The sequence below is a fragment of the Numenius arquata genome, chromosome Z (assembly GCF_964106895.1).
Source record: "Numenius arquata chromosome Z, bNumArq3.hap1.1, whole genome shotgun sequence".
In the NCBI taxonomy this organism is placed as follows: Eukaryota; Metazoa; Chordata; class Aves; order Charadriiformes; family Scolopacidae; genus Numenius; species Numenius arquata.
The window spans coordinates 81,281,619-81,306,564 of NC_133616.1; the positions used below are offsets into that span (position 1 = coordinate 81,281,619).

The 24,946-nt window shown below is 36.3% G+C and overlaps 1 protein-coding gene across 12 annotated transcripts in view; it reads right to left on the minus strand.

Moving 5' to 3' along the window:
* The window catches only part of MEF2C (myocyte enhancer factor 2C), a 142,586-nt gene that overhangs the window by 76,493 nt on the left and 41,147 nt on the right, over window positions 1-24,946 (minus strand). For 9 of the 12 annotated variants that reach the window (XM_074166463.1, XM_074166456.1, XM_074166461.1 and 6 more), the window contains one exon: window positions 4,791-4,988. In XM_074166463.1, the coding sequence (XP_074022564.1) occupies window positions 4,791-4,844 (54 nt within the window). In that variant the 5' untranslated portion in view covers window positions 4,845-4,988. Of the gene's footprint in view, window positions 1-4,790; window positions 4,989-24,946 lie in introns of those variants that run through there. The other 3 variants (XM_074166460.1, XM_074166457.1, XM_074166465.1) reach the window with 2 other exon arrangements.

Below are 24,946 nucleotides of genomic sequence, written 5' to 3' on the forward strand. Positions count from 1 at the left end.
TTATCTGCTTTAATTTGTTCCCTATTGAGCTGATAACTGCAGTAAGTCTTGGTTTATAGCTTTACAGATTTGCTGGAATCAAAGAATGATAAAAAGTCTGTGCTTGAAAAAGTTAAACAGCAAGTGTTTGTTACTGTCGTACCCTATAGAATTACACAGGCATGATACTTTAAAAAGACTGTCTTACTATTTAAGAACCTTAATATTGAAGTGTACACTTCCTATGGTATTCAATAACACTTAAGCTCCCAGCAGCTCGTTACAAATTGAAAGAGATGTTTTAAACAGTATGCAGAATCATTAGTTAAGCTCAATTCGGTTTTAACTGTGAATCTGACAACAGCATGCTTCACAAGCAGGGAAAAAAACTGCAGAACTAATGAGTAAGACGACCTGAGGGATAAAAAATGGTGGATCACTGTATAAGACCTGATACTTCTTAATACTAACTACAAAAACCAGTGGATTAAAAGCAAGAGGGTGTTCCAGACCTGATATCAGAATTTCATTTGGTCAATATGCCCTTTTTCCTGGGTCAATGTACCTCTGGATTTAGCTCACAGACTATGGATTTAATGAGATATTTTGTAAGTGACCTTGTAGAACAGTAATACAATATCATTTACGTCATTACACCTATTTATTTTAGGCCTGGGTACCCCTGCCTGGACTGTTGCAAAGAGAGTTTCAGGTGATCCCAGCCTACAATAGACTACCAAAGGCCCTCATTAAAACCAATAAAATATTTCAAACTGATGAGAAACAAACAGAAAAAAATACAAGGACTTTTGTGAGGCAGATAAATGCAATTTTTCCTTCATGTGTTGACCATAACAGAGCTAGTTGAATTACTTCTTTCAATTAAGAAAAGACAAGAAAATAAAGTTCACCCGCATTTTTGCAAATGCCCTTCAGCTTTTCTTTTTTAAAAAAAAACAAAACAGAATTCTTCACAGCAGCCTTCTCCAATCTGCGCAAAGAACTTGTAGCAGTCAGAAGCTTCCAACATCAGATGTCAGTGCTAATATTTTTGGCTATTGGTTCTGTTGGTGGTGCAACTAATACCATGTATGCAGTCTACTCAAATGGGCTGTTGACAAGGCCACCACGATCTTATGAGCCTCAGCAACACTACCAGAGATTTGTTCCACATTTATGAAGAGTATATTATCCAGTGTTGCAATAATAAAGTCTCTGGTCACATTGGCTGCTTATAACAGGATTCTCTTGAGAGTTTTCATTTCCATTTAATATCATAATGGTAACTAAACTACACAAATAAATACACGTTTACTCTAGCCCTGGCAGTTATTCATACTCCTTCTCCCTGTGCCTTCAAGTAGAGTGAATGGGAATTTTTCAGATGGGCTTTTCTGAAAACTTCACAACTTTCAAAGAGAATTTGTGATCACTCACAGAAGATTCAAACATCCTTGCCACCTTTGTCACCACATGGTTACTATGAGGGCTAGGAAAATACAGCCAACTGGCAGCCCACATCAAACAACATTAAATTAATGGCTCCTCCTAGTTTAGAGCCTGAATTCTGCACTCACTGGAGTCAATGACAGAGCTCTTCTGCAGTCCATGGTAAAAGGACTGGGCCTCTAATGTGTAGGTTGCAGTAGTTTTCCTTTAACTTAGCCTGAAATGTCAAAGCTTCAAATAGTTTTTGGAAAAGTGCAGAACACATCCCCATATTGCACATTTCTGTGAGATTTGCAGGCAGACATCTGACTCTGGACAGTTTTGACTCACATTTATTACCAGTATGGTCACTAAAGTACACAAATCCAACCAACTAGACTTGCTCAGAAGAAATCCTCTGGAAGGGAGGTCAGCACTATTTTTTTCCTTCCCAATCCACTCATACAAGCACTTTGAACAGTAGGGGAGTCTCCTGCCATAGCAGACAGTAGTAAAGAAGAAAACAGCTGTTATTCTGATGGAAAAAGTACTCCATTCAATATTTAATGTAAATAGCTAGTCAGGACACTGAGTAAAACGGAAAAAGCAAGGACAAAAATCACCTTCCACAGGCCTTGTAACAACTTAAACCCTTTTGCAAAAGCCCTTTTATCCAAAGAGATTCACCCTTGAACTGCGAGAGGGCAGAAGAATTAAACTGTTGCTATATTCCCTTGTTCGATATGTGTTCCACCTATTTTTCCCTGCATGTGCTGTCCTGCAGAGAATTCACGTGCTTGAAAACAGCTGAGGATGCACCATTCATGTGTATCGCATTCCTGTCTAACATGCCTTGTATTGTGAAACCACACTGAGTTTGAATATAAGCAACAGCAAGGCAGTTTCAAGTCAACAGATTTGCTGCTGCTCTTGCAAACATCTTTTGGTGAGGTAGTAAGAAGGAGAAGAAAGCAGTCTTGTAAGCTGAACAGTCATCCATCCATGTAAATGGAGCTACAAATAAGCTCTGGTTCACTGGTATCTTAATTTTACTAATCAAAAACTTTTAACCTTTCCCCCCCACCCTGTGCAACCTGTTAATCATTTTTATGCACTCAAATATTCAAATGTCATCGAATAAAAAAATAATATAGGAATGTAAACCAATTACTATTTTAAGACTACTGGAAGGGTGTTAAGTTAGAAAACAAACTGATGCATCTTCAATGAAGCAGCAGTAGCTTATGGAATAGATTATATTTTAAGAAACAGTAAGGCTTGTGAAAGAGCACTTCTCATATAAATGGCTAAAAGAACCATCAGCTATTAGTGAAAATCCAGCTGTATTTAATCACATATATATCACTTCAATTAAAAAGCTTGATCTCACAGTCCAAGTGGCTCAATGGAAATCTTTTCATTGGTTTCACTGAGCTTTAAATCAGGACAGTAAATGCAAAGAGGATAAAACCAGTAGAAACATTTTCTAAATTATGTTTCAATATATTAGTAGAAATGAGAAGCAGAAGCATGCCAATTATACTATGTGGAGTGTAAAGTAATGTAACCCTATACCTTCAGCCTTACAGTGACTAATCAATGTGATGGATATTATCAAAGATAACCAAAGATAAACACTTTTTTTTTCACTAACACTATAGTTATTACCATTCCAGTGTTATAGTTTTATTCATAATTATTAGTTCTGAAAGCTGGTGCTAGAGGTCTTGAAACTCTCCAGTGAATGAATTGAAAGACTAGCTGTCTTCATTTTTTGAAGTAAATTCAGCCTCTTGAAAGATATCTCTGACAAAATTGGGGATTAAGTTCTCTATAAATCCTGTATTTGAGTAAGCAACTTGACACTGAAGTCTTGTATAAACTAATGTTACTAATGGCAAAATTTTGTAGTATCATTTACAAAATAGTTCATGTTCACTTCAAAAAAACCCATCATAGTAGTATGGGAAAGTTCCAAACAACTACTCTCTTATATTTAATGATAAATTCAGTTCAATATTTCAAATAAAATTTCAATCCCAAACTATAGAGCAATTAAAATAAATATGGTGGTGGTTTTAAATTGATAGAATTACTGTGTTTTGGCTTGGCCCACAGCAATAGGCAACTTTAGGGAAAACACAAAATGTATCCATCCTAAATATAATTTTGCTTTTAAACATGATTTTCTGCCATGGAGAACACAAGTGAATACTAACACTACAGAATGTAAAGATTCTGTGACAGTATATTTAAAGATTTTAATGTGTTGTTATGCCTAGTTTGAGTTCTTTATGGCTTTATAAAGTCCTTGAGACTAACAACATAATAAATTCATACATATTCTTCAACATAATAACAGATCAAATGAATAGAACTAATACATTAATAGTAATGCAGTATCAAGTTCTGAAATAACAGCTACCAAAGATTACTCCAAAATTGCAGCCACGTGTAGGAAGAACACTAATCATAGTGTTAAATAATTTTATGGAGAGTTTCTCACACTTGTGAATCTCCAGTTTCAACAAAACATTCATCCGTTTACATCAAATGTAAACAGCAGCAGCTTTTCACTGCTTTTATTTTAAAATGCCAATTGTTAAATTTTATTTTTCTGAAAACAGGAAAGCAGTTTCTCTAATTTATGACCATATTTTAACTGCAGAGATAGTGTTGATAATACGTGACAGCTACTCAGCCATTTTATCTAAAGCAGTGCTAATAATTAATTAACCAGTCCTGCTGGACCTATTTAGCTATAGCATCAGTAACAGAGACTTTGTTTCATAACTACAACGCGCCAACATTATTATATGTGGGTTTTAGAATGTGTTAGGCTACTCAAACTCTATTTAAAATTCAGACAGGAAAAGATGAGATTTTTTATGAAGTAGTGTCATTTTTATACGAAGGAGGTAAAAATAAAAACACTGCAAGCACGTAGAAACATAAATAATTTGGATCTATGAATTTAAATGCAAGTCCTCCTGCAAATAAACTCATAATAGTTCACAAAATACTAAAAGCCTGTACCCTGTAACAACTTGCAGATGTGCTTCACCATGTACAATACACACTGAAATTAAAGCGAGTGCAGAGGGGGCCCAGTGTAGAGCATAGACATCAGCCTTTGTAGAATCAAGGCCTCAAGTAATAAATTCCTAACTATGCATGTTCCTAGACTTGAAAAAACTGTGTGTGAGGTTTCTGGTTGTTTCCAAAGTACTTTTTCTTTGATAGTCTTCCATACATTGTGTATATGTATACATATATAGGTATATGTATATAAACACAAAGTTATCAACTTTTCCATCACTGATGAGAATAATTCACCTTAGAAATACAATACGATGTTCAAATACGGTATTTTTGCTACTCACCTGTCTGTTACGTTCATCCATAATCCTTGTAATCTGAATCTTTTTTCTCCCCATAGTCCCCGTTTTTTTTCCTCTCCTTCTTCCTTAAAATTATGTATTTTCCCCTTCTCTTTTCTTCCTCTTTCCCGTTTCCTCAAAACAAACCTCCTTCTTCAGCACTTGCACTACTCAGTTCACAGTCCCCTGCATCCGTTCCTGCTAAACACAGAAAGGAAATCAAATGTTATTACAGAAGTGATAACTAGATGAAAGTTATTATATGGAGCTGACCAAGCACCCTAATTATAATTTAGTGTACAAGTAAATTATACTAAAAATTTACTGAACCTATAAAAACAGTAATGCATAGAGAAATAGTTTAATTCAAAGGCTTCTTTTTATGAACAAACCTGCCAATACATCAAGAAATGAAGAAAAGGACTGAAATATACATTGCCAAAACTTTAACGATATTAGGTGTCTCTAGTTTTAAATATCACTCACTGTTCTAATATGAAAAATTACCTAAATCAGAGAGTTAATGAACCTTTCTGTACCTATGTATGCTAAGTAGGCCAGCTAATTTATTTCTGAAAGGGAAAACAATCTTGTGTTTTGACAGCAGAGGTGATAATGTCCCTCATTATGCAAATAGGATGGACCTTTATTAAAGTGTTACCTGATATATGAGAGATGTCAGCTACTTTAAAACCAAAATTTTTAACCTTATACTTTAAGAATATAGATTAGTGCAAGTATTACTCGGGATACTTGAAAAAAAACCCACGTGCAGTGCATTTTCCCTTATTTCATTTCAATATAAATTCTGAAAGGTTCTGACAAACTCTTTATAACTAGAGAACACATACATCTTTCCTTATGAAAATTCTTGCACCAAAAGCCAAGCTATATAGTACAGAATAACAGGGACAGACGATAATTTAAGAATGGTTTGAAAAATATTTTCACAGTTTTAGTAATCCACCGATACTAGCTCCCTGAACTTTACAATACTGGTTCTACAGCAAAACTAAGGACACTTATATACAATATATAAAAATACATAATGCAGTACTCATTCAATATTTCACAAAATGTCATAAATCACAAAATTAATTTATATCATATGCGAAGTATTTTAAGCGGTAAAAGCCTTGATAGAAAAGCCTTGACAAGAAAACATAGAAATGATGTTTAGTCTAGTACTAAAGCAAAAGATGCATTTTTTCCCACTTTTTAACCTTCGTTTACTGTATTTGTATATTTACATATTTTGAACAGAACAGCACAGAGTTCTTTTAAATATAGAAGAGGAAAAAAAAATCTTGAAAAGATTCATTTAAACTGATTTTTAAAAGTATATTACACAGTGTATTAAAATATTGCCTTGGAAATAAAAAAAAGTAGCCATTTTAAACCAGAGGCTGGTGTTTCCTTATTTATTTTAAGCTGGTAGTCTTGCAGCCAACCTGATCAATTCTCACAATATGTTACGTAACACTAAGCTGATGTCCTGGCCATTTAATCCATTATTTGGCTCTGATTCAAAGCTACTGAGGTAGAAAAGCTAGACCTCACTCTCATCTTTGATTCTCTCTTGATTTTCTTTGCATACATTAAACTTTAAGCTCCTCAAGTCTTTTACTGCTCTGAGAAAAAAAAAAAAAAGTTAACAAACAAGCAGTCAGTCTGAGTTTTCTAACTAGCCACTAGGATATAATTAATCTGCTGGGCAAAACAAATTTTCAAGTTTAATACTTACTACCTTTCTGTACATGAATGCCTTTTTATATTATTTGCTAGGCCTAAATCATTACCATAATGCAGAACATGGAACAATTCATATTGACAATATAATAAAGTGTAAAGGTTGCAAAAATTTTTTTGCTGCTTTTTACGTCTTTGAAAACAGTTCAGCTTCTCACTGCTTAAGAAGACACAAAGGTGCTTGATCATATTTACCACAAAAAACTGAAGTCCAAAACTTTGCTACCTAATCAACTTAAGTTGATTAAATGTACTTAAAAAACTTTTTTCCCAAACAAAGCTAGGAGATAGTCTTATCTGATATTCAGTGTTGACAAACAAACCCAGCCTATTTTTAGAAACCGTTTTAAATTTCCTCAGACTGGGTTTCTTTCCTGTTTTTCCTATAGCCTTACCTCCGATACAAAGAGCAAGTTAGAGTGGTGTTTCCCATGCACATGCAGGACCCAAAGGAGCCTAACAGGCTTTCTCTCTACCAGTAAGCCAATACGCTAATCCACAGCAAATGCATATGGAACAATTTCCTTTCCTCTCATTCCGCCGGAGCCAGTGGCACTATCGATTTACAGCCCTACGCCTGCCTAAGCTCCTGTCCACTGCCAGGTGGAAGGTCAGGGTGGGAGGATTAGAGCAGCGGTGACAGGTTAGCAAGGGACGAGAGCTGCTCTGCAAATTGAGATGCTGATGCTGAGCGAGCTCAGAAAAAATAGAATAAAAAAAAAAATATCTCTGAACACTGAGAAAATCTACCAGGAAGGACAAAAATCTTAGTGGAGGAGCAATATGTTGAGTCCCTCCCACACACTTCTCAGTTCCACATTTAAGACCAGTCTTCAAACAACAGAAGCTTTTATAGGCAGTTTAAAGTCAGAACACTTATAATTCCTATGATCTACACAAAATTATCTTAAAGTAATTCATGCAACACTTGATGAGCAGAATTTTGTTCTTTATTACCTGTACTAATCCACTAACTGCACTAGTTTTAAGTAGAAAAATAGATATGCAGGAAAATAAAGTTGCAGGGGAGCAAGGATGATTTGGTTATTAAATATTATCATACAATCTGAGACAACCTGAAGGAGAAGACAGAATGTGTTAGGTAAAACACATCCAACATACAATTTGCAAAGAAGCATAATTTTGCTTCAACAGGCAGCAGGTTAAGTTTTCTTGCCTTGATGAAAAAAATATCATTCCCATTTGCTTTTTGCTTACTAGTCTAATTTAAAATAAAAGCGTTTCAGTTTTCCTAGAAAATTTATTTCCTTTTTTTTAAAAAAAAAAAAATTCTGCTATTTTTACTGCTACTAGAAACAAATTGGGAATACTGTGGTATTCTCCATATCTGCCTTACTCTTTTACGCATGTATACATATCAACACATACTGCTTCGCATGCTATTCCTACTATATGTTGGCCTATCGTTCTATACATTTCACTAGTATATACATTTGCACATGTATATATTTAAAGCAGATAGCTGGACTGATTCCAAATCAATTAGATTCAGATGAGTAAATCAAGGCATCTGATTCCAAGGCTATAACCTTCAAAGGCTGGTGACTTCCAAGTCAAACAGAATGTAGAGAACTCTGGAGAGCAACAAATCCCCATGGCTGCTTCAGGAGCTCACCAGTGCTCTCAATACTTCTTGAAAGTTCTTGCAGGATTAAGGATTACATATTAAGTATTTAAAGTTCCTGTTAACTGATAAATTGTATTTCCCTAACACTAATAAAGCACACTAGCAAGAAAAGTTGAAGGTACTACAAAACTCAAATAGTACTGCAGGCTTTCATTATCCAAGAGAATCTAAAAAGGAACTTAAAATAATTCCAGAAGCTTTGTTGAAGTAACTCTCCACATAAAAGAAACCTTCCAACTTAATGACATGGTTACATGCAAACAAATTGCATTTAAAGAAACACATAGTTACATGCTACGGTGTTACAGTCTTCAGCATTTTTCCTTTTTGCAAACCCAAACATAGAAAAAAAAATAAAAAAATAAAAAAATAATCAGACTGCTTACAAAAAGAGGAACTTCATTTTTGGCGGGCTTCTGTTCACTATATGATTTGGCAGAGGCAGTGGTAGCTGACAGAAGATTGATCTGAGCCTTGAGAAGGGACAAGAGCTAATGGACAAACGCAGCGGATCACTTGGCCGCTCCTGTCTCGCCTCCCTACGTTGGCGCACAGGCGCGCACATACACACACACACATGCACACCCGCTATCCCCTCGCTGCAACACAGAAGAATCTGGATAGAATGGCAGGAAACACGCACAGAGTGGTCAGGGAAGGATATGATGTCAGCAACCACGAACAATAAAAGGTGTAAAGGTGCTTCCTTCCCTAAACTGTTCCAGAAGTGCAAAATGGGAACCAAAACTCTCCACTTCCTTCTCCGAGCAGAACTGTCTGAATCTGCTCGGCTGCAACACCCCAGACAGAGAGTTCTTTGAACAGTCACACCAGGGGCAACAAGGAGTATCAAAACAGGAGAGTCAAAATATTTAATTTATAAACAAGAAGGCAGCCAGAGGAAAGCTAAGTTAAAATGTGCTAGGCTTTAGCATTTTCATGGTTGCTTTACAAAAGAAACAAACTTGCCATAAAGATGTCCCTGTTCCATTTAAGCAGCTTGCATTCCGAGTGGATTAATTAGGTTAGAACTAAAGAACCAAATATTTTTTTTTTTTTTTATTATCCTGATGCAAGGAAGGAAACAAAAAAAATGCTGTCCCCATTCTCTTACCATTCTTACCTTGATAAATAAAAGTAACTTCAAAGGTCTATTAAATCTTTTTATGCAATCCTGTTTACTGAAAAGACTTTTGAATCAGAATCTAAAAATCTAAATCTACTGAGTAAGAATGCATCAGCTATTTTTCTGATGAAAAATTAGCTGCAAAACCCTCAACCTAACCATGAAAATCCGCAGCAGGGAACACAAATTCAAATAAAATGGTCACAGAAATGTTTTCTGTAAAAGCTCTAGCTGACTGTGTTCCATGTACAGACAAGGACAGCCACACAGAGAACAGACAGCTGGGCACGCTGCATCGAATAAAGACACCCATCATTTTGGGTCTGTCACCTTGAGCTGGATAAAGCTGAAAGAAATACAGAAAAGGGTGAAAGTAACGATCATCTCTCGTGTTATCCGACTGAGATCAGCTGACATTAAAGATAGAAGTGGCCCTTCACATTCAATGTGGTTTGGTTGCACGGTCATTAGAGAAGACACAGTTTGGGCCATTAACAGAAAGGTTATGATAAACTTATATATGTCATCACCACGGCAATACATCAGTAAAGCAGAAATGGCACGATCTACAGTATGGTTATCCAGGCAGAAAGCCATGCAACAAATGAATCTGAGTCATCTTAAGGTTTCAAACATCTGTCCACAACACTGATTTAGAAATTAAACATAACCTACATTTATGTGTTTTGATCTTAGGGCCAGGCTGCCACATGAAAAGGCTGGAAGGGAGTTCATTTTAATCTACTAAATTTAACTCTCAAGAGATCATGCATTTTGCTACAGGAAGTATAAAACAAACATTTAAGCCATAATGGATATAATCTAAAAGATGAAATACTATGGACTACTAGAGTAAGAGTACATTAAGCTGGAAAAGGCTGCACATAAAGAAAATATTTGTAATCTTTAACTACCAAAGCTTATTCATCTTTTTATCTAACCTGATTCCTGATTTATGGCATGAGTTTAATTTATTACGGAGAACAATTCAAGGGCAATGAAGTTCTGTATTGAGGCAGGAATAAAATGTTCATAAACTTGCAAACTGCAAAAGCATTGCTTATATTTAAGTTGTTAATTAAAAGTTTTAGAGGAAACTTAAACCATTTGATCTGAATTCGTATTTCACTAATTTTACTACTGATTTGGAAAGCATATGATGAATTTGTATGATTCTCTATTCCAACTGATACTCCATTCATTTATTTATTTATTTGTAAACGATAGCAGAATGTGTTTTTTTAAGTCTGAGCTTTAGGAGGTATACCTTATTTGCTTTTCACACTTATGTTTGAACATGTTCCTATCACACTGATAATGTAGCAATGAACAGCAGAAAATTCCTCTCTCTCAGCTAGGCTACTGTCTTGTAAACAACACCATTATTTGTATGCCTAGGAGGAAGAGGCATGAGAACATCCAGCATTGTGATTTTTTTTGAATTTGGAGTTAAACAGTTCTGAGAACTAGTAAGAATACTTAATGTCCCTTGAGTCAGACAACAGTGGTCACTGTAGCTTACAACTCAAGTGCAGCACCAAGTTATCTCACAGAGCAAGAACTTACGCAACGTGGGTGGAAGAGCTTCACTTGCGATTGTTTTGCAAAGTTCCCCTGAAGAGTTCTTTTGAGCAAATTAAGCACCATTGCCAAAATAGTGGAGAAGATGGTACTTCCTAATAGTAGTAGTGCTAATTCATTATGCCACAGACCCTGCTTTTCAAAAGACTGAGTTACCCAGACGCTGGATATCTAGCCTGTAGCCAGCTATCCATTTAGGCTGATCCATGCCTATATGAAAAGGAAAGGAGTGACTTCAGCTTACCTTCCAGAGGGTGTGCTGAGAGTTGTCCACCAGGCACAGTGAAGGAGGATTTTCTGAACAGTACATACACATCATACCAAACCTGGACACGCTGATAAAAGTCCATGATGAGAGGCCAAAGGCTTTCCAAATGATTGTGGAGTTTGCCACAGATGGTGACTCATTCCTTGCTGCAATGCACCAGAAGAGGAAGCAACCACCGGCAATCTAGATGAAAACTGATTGCCTGCAGCCCAGTAAGAAGAGATATGTGCATGCTACGCTTGATGAAGAAAGGAAGACTTGGCTAATTTACAACGTTTTTGAAGAATAGATGAAGAAGAATATTTGATTTGTAAAGCAAAGAATGCTGGCAGTAATGCATATTTTAAGGAAAGCAATTAAGTGAAATGCTAGTATACTAAAAAACATACCCATGAAAAGTTGCTTTTAAATCTACAATGACTAGCAGCTGGTATTTCAGTGCCTACCCATCACCCAGTTGAAAAAAATGGAAAGCAAATAGTTTGAAGAAAAAGTTTACAGGTTTATGATAGGGTTCACAACATAACTTTGGCAGCTAGACAGGCATAATGGGAGTCTGACCAATAAATATGGAATAAGATCCTTGAAGTGCTTGGTAGACTCGCTCAAGCATAACAGTTTATTGAATCAGACAAGCTAATAATACAAGGGAAAAAATAAAGGACTGAAAACTGAATCACCTAATTGGTCTGAAATGGAGACAGTGACTAGGAATGGGAACCTGTCTGAAAACAGAGTAGGAAAATTGGACCACTGCAATTTCAGCTAGGAGTCTCGACAGTTCTGAGCTAATCATTTGATTGGATTGCATTATAGTTAATAGGCATGCAACAAATACCAGGAAAGTTGTTTTACAAATTCAGTCTGTCATTTAATGAGCTGGAGAAGGGGAAGCATTTCAGTGGTCAAAAAAGTAAGATTTACCACTTTGTGTGTTGGAAAGGTGTCTTGGAACTACTCTGATCTTGGTCTAGCTATATTTAAAGACATCCTTCATACTACATAAGATACCAGAGCTTACAGTTTGGGAGCAGTCATACACAAAGATGAAGGCCTTTGGAGAGTGTTGGCTTATTTCAGGAATAGCCTAAAATCTCTAGAGTTAAGTCATTGCATCACCTGAAAGCAGTCTCTGGCTGTGGTTAGATCTAGATTTACAGATTAGTGACTAGTTCTTGTATGTGAGGAAGTCTGTGGTGAGGAACATAAATGCCCACAACGGCTTTTAAGAATCAGGGGGCAATTCCAGGTATTATTGGAAAAAGCTACGTACTGCAATATTAAATCACAGTCTGGACCTGGGCACAAGTGCTTGGTAATGCCAATACCAGTGGCAGACAATTTTAGATTGTCCTCTACTGAAATAAGGTGAGGATTGATTCTCAAAAGGATTCTTTGTTACCAGAAAAGATTTCTGATTACTTTCTGCTTATAATTTGCTGAATTGCAGAAATGCAAGCAAGCTTGCACTTAGACAAGAGAGCTGGAGACAGCAGCGTCTGAGCTATGGTCAGTGATCAGCCTTGAAGCAATAGACAGAAAAGATGGAGAAGAGAATTAAATTTTGGGTAAAACAGGTGGACTTGTTTAGATCTACAGAGACCTGGTCTCCTTCATCTTCATCCAGCAAGCTCCAGAGGAATTTTTTATACTCTCTGACCCAGGATCCTCTCTTTTCTCAATCAAAGGACACTGTGATCATGCCTGTCCATGTTTAACGACACAGGCTGAGTTCTGCTGTTCTAAGTTTGTGCTGCGGCACCACTTCCATCTCTGTGAGGAGGAACAAAGGTTTGGTTTGTAGAAACCTAAGAAGCACCTTTTGAAAAGCGGTATCTTACACATTTGCAAATGAAACTTTCAGGAAGGTTTTAGAGAAAAGAGAAAGCTTTTAGAAACAGGAATTTTGTGGCGTGAATAAACAGGACAAAACATAGTAAGAACCCAAAGTCTATTTAAAGTACCAAGCAAATAAATGAGCGAGCACTGTATTCGGTTCAAAGCTGAAAATTAGGAAGGATGTTGAATCGGGACAAAACTAAGCATAAAAGTACCTTAAAACTGGGAATATAAGTGTAGAAATTAAGAGAAGAAAAACTGAGATGTGAATAAGTTCCTCATAATGGAAATGTGTGCCTCTGCTAGACAACAGATTCCATAGAAATACTGCGAAGGGGTTAATCAAAGAAATCTTTTCCAAGACGACCAAAGTGAGTGACAAAAATTGTCAAAGAAAAGGTTGAATGAAAGTAAAACTGTTTGGGGTTAGTGATGGAAAATACCTTGACAGGAAAACTGTATAAATATGTTAAGGTGGTATAAGATTTTTTTCCAGTTGGGAAGCGTTGCTCACGGTGTTCCCATTTTAAGACAAATTTGAGTAATGGCTGGAAGATGAAAGAAGGTAGAAGGGGTAAAAGGATTCTACTTGTGAGCATAATTTCTGTGACCATATAGACCTGGATACTTGAACAAAAGAGAGCAAAGAACTTTGTTAAGTATTATTTTATGGAGGTTTGTGATTTGTGACTATGAAGAGAAACTGAAAATTGAGGGACGTTGGGAGAAAGCTCAGCTATAGAGAATACAGGGAGTAGGGCCCTGAAGTAAAACTGAGACAAAGAAATGGCTTTGGAGTTACTACTGATGGGAAAGGGAACTCAAACATTAACACTTGATAACGGACATTAATTCTCAAGTCTTGTGACATTTAGAGATGTAAAAAAATCTTTGTAAAAAAAATAGTATTGAGGAAATAAATATGAGTCACTTGTCACTTTCCCTGCCCTAATGGGAACAACCTGTTATACCCTGAATTTGGCTAGCCACTTAAGCCAAAAAAGGGGCTATATCTCTGTAGCATATCCCCTCACATGGTTCCACTTCCTACCAGAGAACTGGAGCAATCAAATGTGAAAGACTTCAGGCAGGTGTCCCTGAGCCACAGAAGTTCCTCCAAATCCGACCAAATCTTGGGAGATCCATGGAAGCTGTATGTGCCAGTCTCTCAAGCTAAATAGCTCGTAGTTTGCTGTTATCCTATTCAGGCTTGAAAAAAATTATTCTGTGTGGATTGACTATTACTAATGACTTAGACATTTATTTATTTCCTTATTTATCACTATTATATCTTGTATGATGCAAGAAGTCAACCAAAGCAAAAACTGACTCATCAAAGATGGACTGACCCTCAAGGATGATACAATTTTAAATCCAGAGAATGCCACTGATTTCTGTGGAGCTACTCCTTGGTACTAATGCACACATAAGAACAGATCTATCACCAGTACTGAAAAAGGAGTTAAACCAGCTTTGTAAGCAGAGGTAATATATAATATAGCTTACCCAAGTTGGAAAAAATAAATTGCCTTTATGGTGTACAAGCCCTGCTTTGGATCCTCAATGTATCCAAAAGCTCATCTTCTTTCTCCAGCTATAGAAGCCGGTCTAAAGAAATATACTGCCTCTGGCCAGGAACCTTCTTGTTTGTGGTGTTAGACCATCTCAGCTGCAACTACACTACCACAGAAACAGAAAGTTGTTCTTCCTACAACATAGACCTAAACATGTAACTTTCGTATTTAAGTACCTTAGTTTTCTAAAGCAACCTCAGATCAGCACATCCTTCATCCTGCAATTAAGTTCTTAGAGAGGGATGATTAGATACAGAGATGTTCTGCCTCTCTCTTTTGTATACCCAATTCTAGAAACACACCCTTTTCCCTTTAATTCCGGACCTTCCCAGAAATGTCAAGAATTAAATATAGTTCTTCTCAAATGTAAAGTAGACTGCACAACATGGTGGAGAGCTGCTGAGCTGCTAAGTGTTCATTCATTCTGTGTAAATGTTAATATGATAAATATGGGTATAAAAACTATGACACTCCCTGAACTCAACTGCTTGCCCAGAGACAGCTGCAGGCTTAAAATGAGGAGGAAGAAGGGGGAGGAAAAAAAAAAAGGCAAGGGAAATATATCAATCTTCCCAATGACCATGACAGCTGAAAAGTCTACATTAATGCTTCCAATCCCACTCAGACATTTTTTTGCCAAGGACAAAAGGAGATGAAATGTATGTCAGGTACATAATAAGGCTAATAAAAAAAATGAAAACACCTGCATTTCACTGAATAGGGGTGAAGAACTGCCTCTGTCTGTGAAATATATATCTTTTTCTAATGGCAAAGCTCATAAATTAGGACAAGTTCCTGCTATTAAATATACAAAATACACACCATATAAGTAGAAACATATGAACTCAAAATACATCTGTTCTAAAAAAAGGAAAAAGAAAAGTACAGTGGCATTACAGCAAAGAAGCACTTACATTGTGATGACAAAGATCTGATACCTCTTATAAGCCACATGATAGGAAATAAACCCTGCACATATATTGTCTGGTGCCTCATGTCTGGAGTTTTGCATGTTCACTATGAGGCATCTGTTAGGAAAATGGAAAGTTCTGACTACCAAGAAATAAAGTACATGCCCATATCTGCTGGTGCTAGCACACCATCACTCATTTGCTGAAGCTACTACTTGCTTTCTGCCTCCCGGCTGTATCTTGACAAGAGGCACCTCTCTACGCTGGAAGATCCAAACTGGATTCCCACTGGTTTGGAACTAGAAAAAGTGCAAAACAGGCAAGGCTATAAGCAAGGAAAAATAAAAAAAAGATGCCTCATGGGAGAAGAAACGGGCAAGGTGCCTGAAACAACTGACTTATGTTGTCTGTTGAGGAAGGAATTTTCTGTTGTTCTGGCATAGTGGGAGTTTTTTGTCCTTGGTGGTGGAGAAAGGGACAAACAATAGATATATAGCTGTTAACAATACTCACATGAAAAGAGAGAAAGAGAGAGAATTGAGGAACCTAAGGTATACAGCGCGCTGGGGAGTTACGCTTTCATATGATAAAGAGCTAAAAGAGCTGCACTTTAGATACTAAAGGTCCATCTTGAATCAGTTACAAAGACATAAATAGCCCCATCTAATTTAGCGTGCTGTTCAACCACATCATAGTTCACATTCAGTTTTTGAGAATTGCATTAGGTAACTAATTCATACTTTCCACCTGAGGATTTGTTCTTCTAATTTTTCAAAGAATCAGAGTCTAACAGCTCTCACCTCAAGAGCTGTAAAAGCAAATTTTCTACTGAAACAGAAGGTGTTTACCACAGAGGTACACCTACCACTGTCTTCAACTACAAAAGCCACAAGTGAGCATCACACCCTGGCTACTGAACCTCAGCTGTAACCACTCCATTAGCACATGCAGCTGGATTTATTTATTTCTTACACATACAAAACACTTTGCATTTGGCAGTTGCCAATGCAAAAAGTCAACCTCCTTGACAAACATCAGAAAAAAAGCGGCATATAAAATGTGCTTAATTTGCAGAGGGAAATACAGTGCAATTTGCTTGATAGTCTCCGTTCTATCTTGAATGAGCATATATTTTTTTTTTCTAAAAGGATCATTGCCAGCATTGCTCATTTTATTATTGTCCTAGAAGCATGCTGAAAAACACAAAACATAATCAATACAAAGATACATTAGCTAAATCCTTTTGTGGCCTTGAATGTACATTATGTTTTCTCAGAAATGGCACTTTTCGAGCGCTATTGATATGCAAGGTGATTTCTGACAAAAAATATTCTTAGAAACAGACAGCTGCGTCAAAAATAGCAGGCAGCATAGTGTAAAGAATTGAATCTAAGGTTGGGATGCAAACATGGCTGAGATTGGCTCCTTTTTCTGCCAAAAATATTTCATGCTACCTCAATTCCTTACTCGGTTTTTCTGTTGGAAACCTGGGGATAAGAAACCTGGGGATTTGTTCAATCAAATGTTCTGAGAAGTAAGTACAGTGAATATTTATTGCACAATACAGAAATTCTGAGAGCTTTCAGTAAATAAATTATAACTCTCATCTGGCATAGTGAGTATGTAAAACAAATAGAGAAGATCATTTAACAGATTTAAAAATGTATAAAAGTAATGTTAAGGGCATGATTATGATCATAAAAATATTAGTATCTTTGCTTAAAATCACTGATTTCAGAAAGTTATAATTATCTAGTATATCTAAGGCATTTACATACACGTTGTTCTCACACTATAGCCCTTTATGCTAATGTATATCTTCTTGAAATAAAGATATTTGACAGTACTGTCATATAAGGTCCAACATGGTACACAGCAGATTCATCAATTTCCTGTTTCTTACCCTCTCTCTCTTACAGCATCCTAATCAACCTAATTAAAGCTTCGTTCATTTGAAACCTCAGATGACAATTTGTTTAACTCTATCCCACTGTGGTCTTTTTATAAAGAGAATTAAATTTGATCTTCTGACAGCAATTATTAAATGATCCCAACTGGCCCCAATTAAGACACATGGCTCACAGGCCTTGAAATCCAATAAAGTGCCAAGCCCTCTCTTTCACTTGTACATCTTCCTTTACCTTGCTTTATTTTCTTAAAGCCAATTAAGCTCATCTTATCAAGTGGAACTGAATGCCATTGTGTAGACTAATTCGAGACACAATGCATCAATTTACTTTTACAGACATACTGGAGTAGGGACAACAGGCTCAAAATCATCCCTTTGCAACCCCTCCCTGATTAAATTCACCTAGCTTTAATGCCTTTCGCTGTGATGCACATGACCTACATATGCTTACCTTTAAAACACTGCCTACAATGAGCAGTGATTAGAGAAATGTATTAAATATCCACAGTAGGAGTTTTGCACTGCTTACAATTCTCCTTACAGTAACGCATCTTTAAGCATTTCTATTTGGTTATCACTTCTTCATTTCAGAAATTCAAAGAAATGCAACACTCATGTAACTTCTGAGGCTAACCTTTTTTTTTTCACCTTTAATTTCTGCTCTAATTTTTCCACACATGTTCAGTAGTATGCTGTGAAGAAATGTTCCCGTGATTTCGCGAAAAGGCAGGTAGCCCCAGGATTTGGAACTCATTGATTGTGCGGTACTCCAGGGAAATAGCTGAATTAAAACCAGCCTCACGAGACCAAAGTAGCTTCCATACACATCTGGCTCTTCTTATTCTAAACTCTAACACCTGCCTGGAAATTTAACCCCCATCTTTTCTCTGAAGAACAAATGGGACAGATTTATCTACTGCCATTTGGTTTAGGTCAAAGCTGAGCTGTGTGGTGTTCTGCTAAATTAATTGCAATGTAATTGATATTGTTTGACACAGTTTTTGAAAGGATGATGCTCCATCCATTTTGTGAACAGACTGCTCTCTGTGTATTAAAATACATGAGATTCCATATTTCTCCACATTCACCCTAAGTACAGCTTTGAGTAATAACATACAGCACACATTTTCTTTCTCAATATTTCTAATGAATTGCTGTACAAAATAAGATTGTGTGCACAATTATCATCAAGAGAGTAAATAACAAGTAAAAAAAGCTCAGAGCAATATAATTCCATTGTGGTGAATGTTTTCTGTATTTCTTTAATTTACATACTGAAAAAATGTAATCATGACATTCCTTAAACACAAAAAAGACAGAGAGACACTAAATTTCAGTGCAACATTTTCTTTACTAGCAGGAAGATGTATAAGTTTATGTAAAACATAATTAGACACATTTCCTGTCCAGCTGGGAAACATACTTTTCTTTGTAAAAATTTAGAAAACTAAAATGATGCCAACCACTTCTCAAAAAGTAAAAGAAATTTATTTTTAAAGAACTTGCAACATTTAGGAATTTAGGAAATATTGACTTGAAAAGGCAAGCAACAGTTTTACTCCCAGAAATGCTATATGACTGGTAAATTTGAACTGTAATATACAATAACAGTTGACAGAGAATTTGTAACAGTGCATTGAAATTTCTGGAGATTAAAAAAGATTTTGGTATATTGTGCTACAAATTATTTCTTATTGTAGTCTAATAATCCCGTAAAAGATGTTAAATTTAGATCGTTCTTTTTCTAAAAACAGCAAACCCTGTAACAGATTTAGTGCAAAGAGCTGAAAATATCCTGTGGAAAAAAATCTGTACAGAAATCAGATCAACCCAAATCCTGCCATTACTCAGCAGTGCAGTGACGTGCAGATGTTTGTAGTGGTTTAAGGAGCCAGCGGGGGCTGGAAACTCTACATACTCAACTCCAACATGATTGCAATTGAACCTCATCAAAGTAAGAGCTCATAATTTGTCACAGAAAACAGCCAATTAACATATGTTAGAAAAAGGCTCCCATAAAGATAATATATGATTAAAGATCCAATGCAGCTGTCACAAATCAAAATTCTGCATTTTAAAAAGAAGTATCACTCTGGGTTTCTGAACGTTTACATCGATAATGGATACTATATTTTAAAAAACTACAGAAAAAAAAAAAAAGAACCCCTAATTATAGTATTTCCTCCAGGTTTGGAGTTACAGTTTAGGGAGACCCGTGTACTAAAAGCACTACTTACTGTTCTGGCTGTTGTGCTGTAAATAGTTAAGACCCTTGCCAAAACACAACTGTTATTTTGTTTTAGTGCTATTTTAAAAGACAGACCTTCATTGTGAGTGAGGTGGCCTTCATTGATGCACTTTGTTGTCAAGACATTCCTCTGAAAACACAGCATGTCCTTATTGCTACAAAAAAATACAGTACTGTAAAACTGTGTACTATAGCCCCAGGGCCAGCCCTGTGATCCCAGCTATTCAAATGCAGCACTGCAGCCAGTACCATTATTCCACATTTACACTGGTGAAAATGAGATCTGAATGTAGCCTGCAACCGTCCTTTACACAAATAACATTGATTTAAAATAGTTCTCACATATATACACATGGAAAATGAAGCCTGTTGCTTTATCAGCACAGAACCCTGACTGCGATGCCTAGTCAGAACAATAATCTTTATTCCTTATATTTGGCACAGCAATATTTTAATTACTGAAATACTGCATAATTAAACTGCCTATTTTTTACAAGCATTTTTTTTCCTGCCATCATTTAGGATCCTGTGTGTCAGTCAGTAACCTCTGGGGCGATTTGAATAGTACCTTGTTTTATGTGTGTGCATATGTGAGCCTGTGTGTCCTTGTCTTGACATCGTGTTGTAAAAGGAAGTGCTTCCTCTTTTCTGTTTGAAAGAGACCCAAGAAAAACAAAGTTTTGAAACTCAGTAGTCTGACTGGACATTAGTCAATGTATTTTTAAAAATGCTGTAATTCCTATTCAGTCAAATATAATTTTATGTTGATGGATAAAAGCAGGGACAAATTTCAATCAATGCTAACAGAGATTAATATAATGGAGATAGTATTCTCCTGAAGTGGAATGTGATGATTTTTAAAGGTCGTTTCTCCCCTTTAAAATCTTTCAATGATTCAGAAATGCTGCTTCCATTAATGCTAGAGGCTGTAGTTTGTGTCATCAGCACAAAGTTAATTCTCTTAAAACAGCACTTATTATATTGGTACTGAAGTATCTGTCAACTTTAAATCTATGGTTTCAAAAGCCCTGAATAGGCACAGATTTTGAATATGCTAAAACTTAATATGACGAGAGGTCAAAAGGAAAACTCTTAAGTGTTTAAAGCTACTCATGTGTAAGACTCTCAACAAGATCAAAAGCAAGGAATATTTCTGACCCATTTACATGGAGTAAAAATTCCTAATGCTCTTTAATATTCTTCACTACATTATATTAAGATAAAAAAATAATCATTATGAATCATTGTCCCTTTTAACAAAACACTGTGAATAATGTTAAGGTTATGCTGCTTTTTTTTTTTTTTTTTTTTTTTTTCCTCAGGAGTGTGTTCATTGATTCCCAAGCAATCAGTAACATTTTTGATTAAGATCTCAGAAATAGCTGAAAATCCCAAGGCTTCTCTACTATTGAAACTTCACATGTCTTTGACTGTCCCCAACTAATGACAGTAAACTATGCAGCCTCAAGCTAAAGAGATTAATTTCCATTTTGCAATGAATAGACAAAAAGACTGGACAAAATCCATTCCCTATCAACTACATTGTTAGGTCTATTACAGAAAATACACTTCTGGCTCTAGAGACAATTTGAGATGGGAATAATAAAATTCAAGGTGCAAAACAAGTAGCACTTAACAAATGATACAACAAACAAGTCATACGAGAACTGTATTTTCTTCTCACTTTTTTTAGAATAAAACTACATGTTTTGGATAAGTCAGCTTCAAATATAGTATTTATTCCTGATAATAATCTGCTTTAAAAAACTGCTGCTAACAGTAACAGCAGAATAATTTGTGTCAGAGTGATTTCCTACTCTGTAAACCTAAATTTCCTCTTTTCTTAGGTAAAATCAGATAATTTTACAATTAGATCATGTATAAATGACAAGTATCAGCCCATTGCTATTAAGCAACATATTTTCTAAGCATAATTATCAAATTGATCTGCTGTTTACTTATCACAACATCTCTATGAAATCTCCAGCATTCTCTTTTTAAAATTCAGATTGAAAAAATTATGCATGATGAAATACTTTAAAAATGTTCATCCTGCTATCTATCCATGTTGTGCCGCAGCACTGAAAACCATTTGAGTCAGTAATGGCTTCTACTAAATGGAAATGTCGATGGCATTGCATAACATAATTCAAGATGTTACAGGTTTGGTTTTTTTTTTTTTTCACAATTATTTTAAAAATCTGATTGAAGAGCTTGGAAACAGAGTTCCTGAAAATATCCAACTTTCTGATTGCTTCTGCGCACATCAAAGTTAGTGGTAATTTTTCTATTAACAATAGTAGCACTGAGACTTTGGAAAAAAAGTTGAGGATATTGTATTAACTGCCCAAGGCCACTCTAGTACTGGGGCTGCAGACTCTATATGGTCTTACCCACACATCACCTACAGCATTATCCTGTTTAAATACAGGAAAAATATGCTGATGCTTCTCAGTCTCTCTGATGAGTCCACTGGGTGGTTATGGAGAGGAGAGATTAGTTGCCAGCGTGTGGAAGGCTCTAAATCCTCATAGGTTTCAGCAATGCTATACAGTAACAAAGCATCATAAAATGAAACATAAAACTTTCAAAGTTAATAGTAACAACAACAACAACGCTCTACCAGCCACGTTAATACCAAGGTGTTAGTCCTGTGTGATTCCACTGAGGAATCAAAGGCTCCATTTTGCAATTCTGCATGAAACAACTGTAGAATACGTTGAATATGTTGAAGTATAAATTAAGAACTTTAACTACAACTACAGCTTTTACTGTTAAAATTTCTAAGTTACTGGAAACTTAAAGGGATGCTTTCAAGTCATTTTAATCATCCTACGTTTTCCCATACCAGCTCATGGATTTACTTTTCAACACCAGCAGCCTGAGACAAGAACAAACTGATTTATAGCCCATGCTAGAGGAGCTTGCTGCTCAGTTGTCATTTTTTTCTTGGCTCCAGTAGATGGAAGCAACTCTCTTGCTGCGTTTTAAGTTTAGCATGGTTTGGGGGCTGCTTTTTAGGCCAAAGTCTTTATTTTTATATTTATTTTGTTGTCTGTTGATCCTTTGATGTCAGATTCCCAGATAATTTGTTCCAGTTCCCAGAGCAGTAAGTCTGTAGCTCCTGCTGAAACCGCTTGCAAGGATAATCAGAGCCTGTAGCGAACCTGCACCAGCTCGTTTCTGGAAACCCCACCGCTGCTTGGTTCTGTAGAACTAACCACTGACGAGACACAAGCAAAAAATTGTCTATGGTCTGCATATAGGTGTATATTGTACTGGTAGGTGTCAGTCTTACAGGAAAATACCTTGTCTGATAAAAACCCATGGAGACATGACACCCTGCATTTTTTTTGCCTGTTTTGGTTAGGCCAGTGCATCACTGGTTTCAAAAAGTGATGCTGCCTGTGACATTCAGGGTCATGCCCACGACAGGCAGGTGTTAGAAGGATTTCAAGCATAGGTTTGTAGGACCACAGGCCACCCTGCTCAATGGGGCTTGTTTGATAAAAACCAGAAAAGCAGCAAGAGTGGAGAATCTGACACTACCTGGAACAGGCTCTAAGGGTTTCTTCACAATTAAGCAGCTTTTCACCTGACACAGGCAGAGCATATTCCATATCATGACAGACATGCATAGAGAGCAGCAATTTTTGTCCCTGTTTCCTCAACCCACTAAGTCAGTGCCATGCGCTTCTGCCATATAAGAGGCTGAGATTAGATGTTCGTCTTTGAAAAGACTTGTCACCCTCAATTAAAGAGGTGTTGGCTACTCTTAACCTGTATGGCATATGGTCACCCTGGTTAACGAAAGAGACACTTCCCTGAGTCGCTGCAGTCAAACCAGCATGTGCTGTGATCCTGTTGATTCTCACAAGCTAATCAGGGTCAAGCTGGGTCAGATTTATGTACTGTAAATTCTTTAGGACAGGGACAGTCTCTTCCTATAAGCTTCTGTGGTACAAAAGCTAACAGGTAAAATAATGGGCCTTGAGTCATAACTAGAACAGCAGGATATTACTGAACTCATTTACATATTTAACTGTAGTTAACAAAAGGCCTCCAAACATGTGCAGGTAATACATTAAGTTAGAGAGATTTCAAACGATGATGTTCTGAAGGCACTATGCTAACAGAAAAGAAGTGTGTTACAAATGAATTTCAAAGCCATAATCCTAATCACTGAGAACACTAAAAATTTCATGACAACCTTTACAGAATGAATTATATCTAATGCCCCAGCCAAATTCCATCTTGGATCATTATTCTGCCCACATAAATTCTAATGCAGTTGAAGAAGTCATTTTTTGCTTTTTGTTTCAGACAGATTTGGTGATATTTTGTCTTCTCAGAAGTGTTAGCATTTCACTGTGGCTGTTTTCAGTCAGGTGAACTAATCATGTCCCTTGCTTATATTTTGTCTTCAGTGGGTTGTATAAAGGCCTATTTCATACTATACAAAGTATTGTCATTAATCAGAATTTTATCATGTCTGAGGTGAGAAAAGTCTTTCTCTCTTACCAGCTTTTCCAGAAAAGTAATACAGAAAGAAGAAAAATACTTATAAGAACTTCCTTTCAAATTAATGGAGATTAATGAAGAAATCCAAACCCCCTCAATGAAAATTAGTATCTACATTTCCTCTTCTCAGATAAAATTGTTTGCAACATGGAGGTTTTGGAAACACCATCTCATGAATGACTTTAGCAATACCATGAAAGAAACCATGGACTAAACCTAGCAGAATGATAATACTTAGTTCTTGAGTGCTGTCTGAATAAACTTAACTGATGTTGTTTTCCTAACAATCATGTGGTTTAAGTGGACACAACTAATGAAGAGGGAAAGAACATCACTTGGGGCACCTCTTCTCATCACAACAGCAGAAACGCACATTCCTGTGAAAGTTATAGCATGATAACTGCATTAGTTTGCAGAGTGATACAGATGAAACTGGTGGACATAATTCAGTCTCTGAGCAAGCCAAGGGGTAAAGCGTGACAAAGTCTCTGGGATGTGGAGGTCTTTATTCATAAAATTTTTTGGATAAAAGAAAAAATTATTATTATTAAATAAGGTCAACTTTTTCTGGAAACTGGTTTAGTACTCACAGTTTTCAATAACCCATTTCTAACTGTTTTAAAGTTGTCACAGAAAACAAGTATCTCAAGAAAAATTTTTAGTGGTGGTATTTTCAACCAGATCTGTGGGAAATTTGATAGACTTTTTGTGCAGTAGCCTAATTTTTTTATCTGATTTTTAGTAGTGTTATAGCAGTGATTACATTTCATGGCAAACATACCACT